The 10,607-nt window shown below is 65.4% G+C and overlaps 1 protein-coding gene across 1 annotated transcript; it reads right to left on the minus strand.

Annotated features, from left to right (window-relative positions):
• Positions 1–3,398: 3,398 nt before the first annotated feature.
• EFNA1 (ephrin A1) lies at positions 3,399–10,161 on the minus strand. Its single transcript, XM_039513079.1, has 5 exons — positions 10,052–10,161; positions 6,626–6,921; positions 5,735–5,800; positions 5,332–5,382; positions 3,399–4,873 (listed from the first exon to the last, which is right to left on the minus strand). Exons 1-5 carry the CDS (start codon positions 10,141–10,143, stop codon positions 4,758–4,760), a joined length of 621 nt encoding a protein of 206 aa, XP_039369013.1. The 5' UTR covers positions 10,144–10,161; the 3' UTR covers positions 3,399–4,757.
• Between the last annotated feature and the right edge of the window lie 446 nt (positions 10,162–10,607).

Consider the following 10,607-nt stretch of genomic DNA (forward strand, 5'->3'; position numbering starts at 1 on the left):
GTCAGTCCCCGGCCCCGTGTCACCCCACAGCCCCTCGGTGTCCCCACAGCCCCCGTGCCCCGTGTCACCCCCGTGCCCTCTCGGTGTCCCCACAGCCCTCAGGTCACCCCTGGCCACCCAGGTCACCCCTAGCCCCCTGCACCCCTGTGTCATCCCACAGCCCCGGGTCAACCCGGACGCCCGGGTCACCCCAGAGCCTCCCCGCACCCCTCGGTGTCTCCACAGCCCCCGGCCCCCTGGATCATGCCACAGCCCCCACACCCCTCCGTATCCCCATGCCCGTGTCACCCCACAGCCCCCGTGCCACATGTCACCCCACAGCCCCTGTGTCACCCCAGCGCCGCCCTTGGTATCCCCACGCCCCGTGTCACCCCAGTGCCCCCTCAGTATCCCGTGCCACCCCCAGCACCCCCTTCAGTATCCCCACACTCCTGTGTCACCCCACAGCACCCCCAGCTCACCTCAGTATGACACCATAGCACCCCAGCCCCTCTGAACACCCCCATGTCACCCCCAATACAGTGCCACCCCTCAGCACCCCCCAGTCCCACTCAGTATAACGCCCCAACAATCCCCCAGCCCCGTCACTCCTCCGCTGCCCCCATTGCCCATAAACACCCCTGCTATCTCACCCATGCCCAGCAACCCCCCTCCCCGCTGTCACCCCCAGCAGCACCATCTGCAGTCGCTCCCCCAGGGCATTACCACCTCAGTGCCCCCCACTTATACCCCCTGTACTTCCATCCCCTGACACTTCCAGATATTCCCCCAATCCTTGCCTACCTCCCAAAATCACTGCTACCCATAACAGCCCTCTCTGGGTGCCCCCAGATATTGCCAGCCCAGCCCCCGCCCCATCACCCTCAGATCCGCCCCCATGGGGCAGAGGGGAGCAGCGGGGAACCCTGTGGTCCTGGGCTTTGGGATGCGGGGAAATGGTCCCCCATGACCCCAGGTGCAGGCTGGTCCAGAGAGAGGATGATGTCCCTAGGGCAGGGGGCACCGATGGCTCAGGTCATGTTTAATTGCTGCCAGAGAGCCAGGACTCCTGGGTTCAGTTCCTATGCAGCCTGGGGTGACTCACTGCCCCTTTCCCAAGTTTCCCAGCCTGTCTGCAAAGTGGGGGAGGTGGAGCCTGACTCACCTACCTCCCGGGCTGGGAGCCGCAGCCCTGGCTGCAAAGTGGCTAGAGTGAGAGCCACAAAAGTAGCTCGATGGGTTCCCTGAATGGAAGTTGGGAGCCAGGGGCTGGGCCTGGTGTCACTGCTGCTCATTCCCTGGTCCCAGCTGCCCGGGGCTGCTGATCCATGGATCCCGCCCAGCCATTTCCCAGTCCCACTGGCGGCTGCTGCTCTGCGTGGGCCGGGCTGCCCCCTGTGCCCCATTCGTTCCGTGATGGCGTCACAGCAGCTTCCCTGGCACTGCGCTGTGACGCCACAGAATGAGCAGGGCAGGGTGCAGGAGCTGGTCTGCCCCTCCCAAGGAGGTGGAGTTGGTTGTTGGAGTGGAACAGCAGGGTTGTGGCAGGGCCAGTGTGTTAACCAGATGGCAGAGATGGGGGGGGGACAGGGCGGGCAGCACCTGTTATGAGAATTCAAAGGCATTTCCTGCTCGATTGTGCCCAGCCGCCAGAGCGCGGTTGAAGCTGTTGCTTTGGGCTGATGGGCCTGTAGTTTGTCTCCAGCCTAACTCCACCTCCTGGGGCTGCTTCTTTGGGAAGGGGGCTAGTTGCCACAGGAGGCCAGCCCAAGGGCTTGCGAAGGCTCCGGCCTAGGCTGCTGGAGGGTTCCGTTCCCATTCCCAGGTGGGCAGAGAGGAGCTGGGCTGCCATGCCTGGACCTTGCAGGTGCTTGGGGGCTGTGTCCCTCCTTGCCCGGGACACTGGCGAGCATCCTGTGACTTCGGCAGGGTCAGCGCCAGTGCGTCAGCTCCAGTTCTGGGCATCAGCTGGGCTTGGGGTGATGCCTGCACATCGGCCCGGATGTTGCATCTCTGCCTGTCTCCAGCGGGTGGTAATTAGGCTCCGGATGTACCAGTCTCTCACCTGACTCACTGCAGCCTGCACTGGTCGGACCAGCAGCCAGCCACAGGCCACCAACAGACGGCCTGGTTTGGAACCAGGGTTCCTGGGGTTCCCCAGCTGCGTGGGCAAGGGGTTTGCTGCCTGTGAGTGTGAAGGGACCGTTTTGTGTCGACAGCCAGGTAGCTGGGCTCGGTATTGGCTCTGCTGCAGACTCTGGCTCTCCATATGGAGCAGTTGATTGCATAATGGTGCATTGTCAGGTGGGACCCATCCAAGCGCCTGGCTAGGAGGGACCCTGGAGGGGACAGATAGCCCAGCGCTTAGGGTATCCGATACCCAGGTTCAATCCCTGCTCTGCCACAGGCGCTCAGCCTGTCTGGGCCTCGGTTCCCATCTCTGCAATGGGGTAACAGCACAGCTGGGGAGGGATAAATACATTCACGGCTGAGGTGCTCACATCTCTGCTCCCAGGACAGTCCTGGCTCTGGCACACGCAGGTGGAGTTGGCCTGGGAGCTGCCTCATGGAGCAGGGTTTTGAGGTCATGGCAGGAGTCGCCAGCTCAGTCCAAGGCTGGGGAAGGGGAGAGGAGCAGAGCACGGCTGCCTTCAGCCAGGCCGCTCCGGGGACCTGGAGTCAAAAACACACTGCACGGCCCTGGATGAGGCTGTTTGATTTTCGTTCCTTGCTGCCGGCTACGTTTGTCCCAGTGGGGCTGCAGCCGCCAGAGGCCTGGAAACGCAGCACAGCTCGGTGGGGGCGCAGTGAGAGATGGTCAGGGTCATCCATGGCCTAACTCGGGTCATCCCTTCAGAGTCACTCCAGTCCCCTCCCCTCCGCCCTGCTCAGGAAGCATTTGTGACTCTAGATCCAAATAACCGATAGCGTCAGGCACAGCCTGACTCCACAGCCCCCTGCAAAGCCCAGCCAGTTAATTAACTAATTACAACAGCCTTGTTCCCAAGAGCCCACTGCTCAACCCACCACCCCACAAAGGCCCCACGCACTTGGGCAGCTGGACCAGCCAGCCATTTTCCCAGGAGTGGAGAAGTCTGGGGAGGGGACAGGCTGCCCTGGCAGGGTCTTGACCCCACAGGAGGCCTCCGCTTGATGGAAGAGCAGCCCTGGGCAGGGCAGGTTTGGACCAGGGGTAGCGCTCTATGCCGGTCACCTTCTCTGTGGCTCTAGCCAGGGAGAGCCAGCTGGGGCCTGGGTGCTGCCCCTTCATTGGGGGGCAGGGGGAGGGCTGGAAGCTGAGGAGGAAGAGATGCTGGAGCCATCCTAGTCCTTAGGTTGAGGGAGTCCCAGGGGGGCTACGGTATTGTCCTGCCAGGGCTGTTAGATGAGTGCAGTTGGCGCCTTCCCCCCACCCCAGCAGCTGCAGTCTGGCCATATCCAAACATATTTATTCAAGACCATTTGTATAAAAATTTCAGTGGTAAAAAGGAAGCTTTACAAATCGAGACACGTTATATACACTCCTCCGTGCAGGGCCTAGCAGGTGTGTGGGTGAATGAGCCCCCCACCCCCTCCAGGCACCGAGGCGCACACAGGCCGTGGAGACAGGGTCGTACAGTGCGTCTAGAGACCTGCCCGTGGTGGGAACTCCAGCCAGGAGCTACGCTCAGCCTCTGCCCCACCCTGTTTCCAGCACAGGTGGCTGCTTTACACAGAGGACAGGGAGTCCTGGGTGGGGCCGGGAGAGGAGGAAGAGTTACTGTGGCAATGAGCCTAGGCAGACAGGAATGGGGCTGGGAGTTTGTGCTCAAGGAACTCTTAGCACTGGAGAGGCCAGGCTGGGATGAGTAGAGGGACCGGGGCGTCATGGGTTTGGGGCTGCCAGCTCATTCCATCCTCAGGCAATTGTGAGGAGGTGTTTGTCTCCTTTGGGGAGCCTGTAGCCTAGCTCCCTGCTTCAGGCCAGACAGTCCCAGGCCCCTAACCAAGCTGCAATCAGTAGAATTGCCATAGGAGGTCAGAATTTGGGGAGGGGGCACCTGCTCCAGACACGTCTACACTATTTTCCAGGTGTCACACCGTACGGAATCCCGGCACTCAAATCGCTGACACCAGCATCCTGCTCCAGAAGGAATATTGCTCCAGGAGGTCCTGCTCCAGCAAGGTGGTACCACGGCCCCAGCAAACCCAGAGTCCCTGGGTTGCACTCAGCCCCACCGACACAGCCTGTCCATGGGCTGCTTGCGTGGGTAGCACTCGTGCCTCTGCCTGCAGGACACTTCCATGCTAGCAGCCCGCAAGGCCTGTCCATCCTGCACACTCCACGGGGGCTGGCTCAGCCGGCCAGAGGTGCCAGCACCCCACCCCCTCCTAGTCCAGAGCCACTGCCCGTCCAGCCAGGGCAGCAGCCGCTGTCGTCCGCTCTCAAAGCGAGTGGTTGAAAGTGCTGGTGGTCTGTTCTTTGGCGGTAAGGAGGAGCGACCCCTCCTGCAGGGCCGCTCCCCGCAGGGCTGCGGTGGCTTTGGTTGCTTAGCTCGGCTTTGGGTCATTCGACCCGTAATACTGACCACTTGGGTCATTCGACCCGTAATAAGTCCTTAGGCTGCCAACGCACGCCTGGCTGAGACCCCAGCTGGGGGTGCACACGTGAGAGCTGTTCACGTGAGTGTTTGCAACAGCCCAGCCAGGGGCCTGCACATCTCTGGGCCACAGGGTCCATTCCCAGCAGCAGTAGCCATCCAGCGGTTCAGTCATTGCCGCTCAGCCAGGCTCCCACCTTACAGGCCTTGCGGCACCAGCAGGGGCAGCAGGAGGCTGAGCAAGGTGACAGGGCTGCTGCTCCGCAGCGCCGAGTTCTGGCCCACACTCCTCAGGACCTGCACGTCTGCGTCATCTGCGAGAGGGGAGAAAGCAGGAGCCACGTGAGCTCTCGGACATGGGTGTCTGGGGCCTGAGGCGCAGCCGGTGGCTGACACCCAGCAGCTGGGTCACACGTGAGCCGCAAGGCAACGGCTGCAGCGACGTGGCCAGACACATGCTGTGCCACCTCCCTCCCGCAGCGTGGCTGCTCTTCGTCCTGCCCCCCAATCCTGCATTGCTCCAGGGCAGGGCTCTGCCAACATCCCTTCTGCCTGGCCTGCCGCCTGCCCCAGGACCTGGCCTTCCACACCTGGAGCAGGCTCTTCCCTGTACCCTAGTGGGAGGGGAGCTCAGGAATCTGAACTGAGGCTGCCAGACCCACAGCTCCATGGGGAATACCCTCGCCCAGCCGCCTGCTGCTCCCCACAGCCCCTCATATGGCAGAGGCTACACCAGGCCACTAGGATCTGTTGGTCAGCGCCAGTAACGTACCTGCCTGGATCCCCCCCTTCTGCACTGGGGTGTGGACGGGCAGCATCCCAGCTGCAAAGCAAACAGAGACAAGCAGGTGAAGGGCAGTTACTGACTGCATGCCCCAGCAGCCAGCCCATGCCCCGGCCTCACCCCTCCGCTCTGCAGCCTGAGTCGATCCCATTCCCTGCTATCTGCAGAGCCCATGCCTAGAGCCCTGCAAATCTGCAGGGAGCCGCTTTCTAGCCACAGACCAGGTTGGTGGATGCATGTTTCATACCCGCGCAGGGCTCTGCCCCTCCCCCAGAGCCGTGAGGAGCCAGGGTCCCTTCCCCGGAGGGCGGGCAGGGCATGGCGGTGCAGCTGGGCTGCTGGGAGGGCTCCGTGCCCGGCAGGGAGGGACCAAGACCCCAGAGATACTCACTGGCTTTGCCAGCCACAGTCACCTTCAGCTTCAGGCAGCCGTCGCCATGGTGGTGAATTGGCTTCGCTGGAGACAAGAGACAGGTGGGTCAGAGCTGGGCTGGGAGCCGGCAGCTGCACTCTCCATGCCACAGGGGCTGTTTCTCCCACTGCCAGGGGAGGCCCCGGGAGTCAGGGTCTCTCCCAGGCCAATCAGAGCAGGGGCCAGAGAGCAGACCCTTGTGGGGGCGGGGGGCACGTAACACCTTAAAGACCATGTCACCCCCACGGCATTACCTGCCTCCCACAAACCTGTGCACTCCCCCTCCTACTTGGCCTCCAGGTCCCCCAGCGCCTGTGTGCCCCACCATAGCCCCGACCAGGCCCTACCCCATCCCTGAGCCCCAGTGTGCCCCCCATAGCCCCAGTGCACCCCCCCATAGCCCTGGGCAGCCCCACATCCCCCAGCCCCTGTGTCCTCCCCATAGCCCAGGCCAGGCCAGGCCCCACCCCAGCCCCCCCCTAGCCCCGGCCAGGCCCCGTGCCCCCCCATAGCCCCGACCAGGCCCCCCCCCAGCCCCCGTGCCCCCCCATAGCCCCGACCAGGCCCTACCCCATCCCTGAGCCCCAGTGCACCCCCCATAGCCCTGGGCAGCCCCACATCCCCCAGCCCCTGTGTCCTCCCCATAGCCCAGGCCAGGCCAGGCCCCACCCCACCCCAGCCCCCCTGCCCCCCCATAGCCCCGGCCAGGCCCCGTGCCCCCATAGCCCGGCCAGGCCCTGGGCCCCCCATAGCCCAGGCCAGGCCAGCCCCCATAGCCCAGGCCAGGCCAGTGCCCCCCCACCCCAGCCCCCCAGCCCCCCAGCCCCGTGCCCCCATAGCCCGGCCAGGCCCCACTCCCTGGGCACTCACAGATGTAGTAGTAGCTGTGTCCCTCCTTGAACTCCTTCCCCAGGGTGAAGGGCGTGAAGCGCTGGAACTTCTCGGAGAACCGCTCGGGGCCGTGCAGGGCGGCCGGCTTGTTGCACTCCCAGCGGATCTGCTCCTTGGAGTGGGGTTTGCAGGCCGCATACTCCTCGTACTCCACCAGGTAGAGGGTGTAGCGCTCCATGGCGTGGGGCGTCACGCTGCCCTCCTCGTAGTGCGGGCAGATGATGTCCAGGTAGTCGTTGAGCCGGACCTCCACTGTGTAGTCGTCCGCCAGGAACCTGGGGCCAGGAGGAGGCACGGTCAGTGGTCAGCACCCAGGGGTCAGACACATGCAGGGTGAGACTGTGCTGACAAGAATGCAGCCCTCTGCACCATGGGGGGGCAGCCGTCCAGGGAGGGGGGAGGGAAGGGGCAGATGCCCCAGACACAGAGGGGCCAGTGCAGATTGTGGGGGTAACAGAGCAGCCACTGGATTGGGGGTTGATTTCCCAGCAGTATATCCCCACCACTCCCCCTAAACACCATCTGGGGAATTTTACAAGGTGAAGAAACAGATGGGAAAATAATCTGCCCTGGTTCAATAACCTGTTGAAAGCTCCAGTGCCCAGCATGGGGCCGAGACCCCCAAGCCTCACGCCTCCCCATGGTGTCAGGCCAGGAGCCTCAGAGCAGGGAAGAGCCTAATGCTGCCCTGGGATCTCCAGGTTCCCCCAGGGGAGATTCCTGGGAGCCAGTCACCCTGTCCCCCAGGCAGGCCCATCTCTCCCCCCAGGGGTGGGCACTGGGCCCACCCCAAACCTGCCCCTTGACATCACAGACAGGCTGCCTTTGCTCAGTGGAGTTGCTGCCTGGGGGGCTGGGGGTTGTGGAGGAGGGAGAGACCCCCGGGGGAGGGAGGGGAGTAATTGACCCCCCCTTGGTGTCCTGTTGCTCTTCCCTTGGGAGCCGAGAATGTGAGCAGCTGTCACAGCTGCCCCATTAGCCAGGGCAGACAGCGAGTCTCCGCTCCACGCTGCTCCCCCATCTCATCACCTAACTAGGGCTCCTCTCCCCCTCCCGCTGCAGGCAGGCATCTCAGCCACCTGGACATGGCAACACTGGGGGAACTGGGTTCTGCTCCCTGAGAGGCCACCAGAGGGGGGGGGCAGCAGCTCCCACCTCCCAAACCAGCTAGCCCTGCTCCAGCCCCCTGCAGTCCAGGTACCTCACAGATACCCCCAGAATTGCAGTCACCTCTGGGGCAGGCCGCAGCAAGCAGCACAACAGCTGGGACGGGGTGGGATGGGGAGCAGCGTCTCTGCCCCCACCACTCCTGGGGCCAGTGAGCCAGCCGACCTCACACCCCGAGCCAAGCTGGGGCTGGCAGCTGAGTGATCCCCCTGCCCCACACAGCTGGGAAGGCCCCTCTGTGCAAGGCTCAGTGCCCAGGCAGAGAGCTCCAGTACCGGGGGAGGGCCCTGCTGGGGAGTGTTGGAGATGGCTCCCAGCAAGCACCCACCAGGCGCTTCCCCAACTGGTAATTCCACTGGTGAAGTCTGGGCCTCCCCTGCTCACCAGCCTGGCAGAGCCAGGAGCTTCCGTCCCATCTGCACTGGGAGGGGGACGAGGTGGCACCAGGCGCCTTGGAAAGCTCAGCCCCCTGCACAGCAGGGCTGCAGGGAGGGCCTTGGGGACGAAGATGACAGGAGTGTGGCCCCGTCACCCGGTGCCCTGAGCCAGCCCAAGAGGATGAGGTGGGCAGAGGTGGGACTGGGCAGCGGTACCAGCTCTGGGGGCAGGTCCTGGGGGACGGAGCCGGCAGTGGTTGGACCCCAGTTGCAGCCAGTTCTTTGTTTCTTTGCACAGGTGGCAGCTCCCAACTGGGGACGGGGGGGGGCAAGTGAGAGATGAACCCCCCCATTCATGTGCCTGTGTGGGGCATAACCCTCCCCCCATGTGCCCATGCCCTGTCCCAAGGCACAGGCAGAGGGTCCCAAACCCGCTGGGACCTGCCTCCCCCATCAGCCCTACACCTGGAGCTGACTGGGGGGTGGGAGGGGGGGCAGATTCGTACAGCCTGACCAGGGCTCGCCCCACATCCTGCCTCCTGCAGCTGCCCCACCGAGGTGTTTGTCAACAGGCTTCCTGCCGGTGCACGCGCTTCCCCGTGCCCCTGGCGCCTTCCCCTGGCCCCGCGCCAGCCCCGGGAAGGAAGAGGCCCAAGTCCAGCAGGGAGCTGGGTCCTGGGAAAGGAAGGGCCAGCTGGGCCCCCCCCGCCGCTCCCCCCACAGCCCCAGCGCTTGGCACAAACACCCCGCGGCGGGTGAACTTCAGCCCTGCCAGCTGCACCGGCCCCGATTAAACATTGACCCGGGAGAGGGTTTGCCAGGGCCAGGGCCAGGGCTGCCCCCCCTCCCGCAGCCCGGGGGGGGGCCGCTCCGGGGGGGCTTTACTCGGCTCGCCCCGAGTCAGTGCAAGAGCCCAGTCTGGGGACTCTGCGCCCGGCGCCCCCAGATCAGCCCCAGTCCTGGGGACTCTGCGCCCGGCGCCCCCAGATCAGCCCCAGTCCTGGGGACTCTGCGCCCGGCGCCCCCAGATCAGCCCCAGTCCTGGGGAGCCCGCAGCCCCCCCCCGGCTCAGGCCAGGTCTCGTCGCGGAGCCGCGGCCGGCAGGGGCCGGTCACAGCCGGGGGCGTAGCGAGGAGGGAGGCACCGCTTGGGCGAAGGATCGTTACCGGGACCCGCTGGCGAGCAGCCTTCCCGCGAGCCGCGAACAAAGGCCGAGCCTCCCGCCCGGGCTCCCGTTCGCCTCCCGGCCCGTCTCGGGGGCGCAGGCTGGAGCGGCGGCTCCCAGGGGGGCAGGGCGGGGGCCGCCCCCCGCGTGTTTACAAACTCCGCCGTGGGGCGCGGGGGAGACCCCGCCACTCCCGGGGACCCGCCCCCAGGCAGCGCGGCCAGTCCCAGAGCCCGGCACCCGCCGGAGCCTGAGCCGAGATCCCCCCACGCGTGACCGGAGCACGGCTCAGGCGTAGCCGGGCACCCTCGGCTTGTTCCCAGCCCAGATTCCCAGGCTAGTTTCGTTTGGCTCCTTCCCGAGCGCCCCGGAGCCGGGCGCGCTGGAGCCCGGGCTGTGGGGGGAGTCGGGGGTCCCAGGGCCGGGCGCTGGGGGAGGGGCGCGCTGGGGCCCGGGCTGGTCGGGGGGCCGGGGCCGGGCGCTGGGGGAGGGGCGCGCTGGGGCCCGGGCTGGTGGGGGGGCCCGGGGCCGGGCGCTGGGGGCGGGGCGCGCTGGGGCCCGGGCTGGTGGGGGGGGGGAGCTCCGGGGTCCCGCGGCCGGGGGAGGGGCGCGCTGGGGGCTCCCAGGGGCTCCCCGGGCGTGGATCCGCGCTCTCTGGCGGAGCGGGGCGGCGGGGTGCGGAGCGCCCGCACTCACTTGGGGTTGGAGCTGTTCCAGAACACCGGGTGCCGGTCCGCGGCCGCCAGCCAGCAGCACAGCCCGAGCAGGGGCGCCCAGCGCAGCGCCATGGGGCCGGTCAATGGCTCGTTGTGTGCTGGGCACAGCGCCCCAGCGCTCCGCCTTATGTACCCGGACCGCCCTGGGCGGGAGGAGCCGGCCCGCCCCCAGCGTAGACACAACAGCACGAGGCGGTTCAACACATGGGGCGTGCAGTCGGAGCAGCACAATGCTACACAAAGAAACACAACAACAACACGGGGCAGTACAACAACACAGAGCAACCCTGGGCAGTAGGACACCACCACCGCACAGAACCACATAGCAACACCGCTTGGGGCAGTACCCTCAGAGCAACACACCCATACAGAGCAAAACAAAACCAACACAACACCACACACACGCAGCCACAGAACACACAACACAATGTAGTGCACAGAGGCACACACACACAGCTGAAGAACAGCACCACACTAGACAATAGGCAGATAGCAAAAGGACAACACACAGAGACACTTATGGCAAAACAACCCAG

The sequence above is a fragment of the Mauremys reevesii genome, linkage group 24 (assembly GCF_016161935.1).
Source record: "Mauremys reevesii isolate NIE-2019 linkage group 24, ASM1616193v1, whole genome shotgun sequence".
Taxonomy (NCBI): domain Eukaryota; kingdom Metazoa; phylum Chordata; order Testudines; family Geoemydidae; genus Mauremys; species Mauremys reevesii.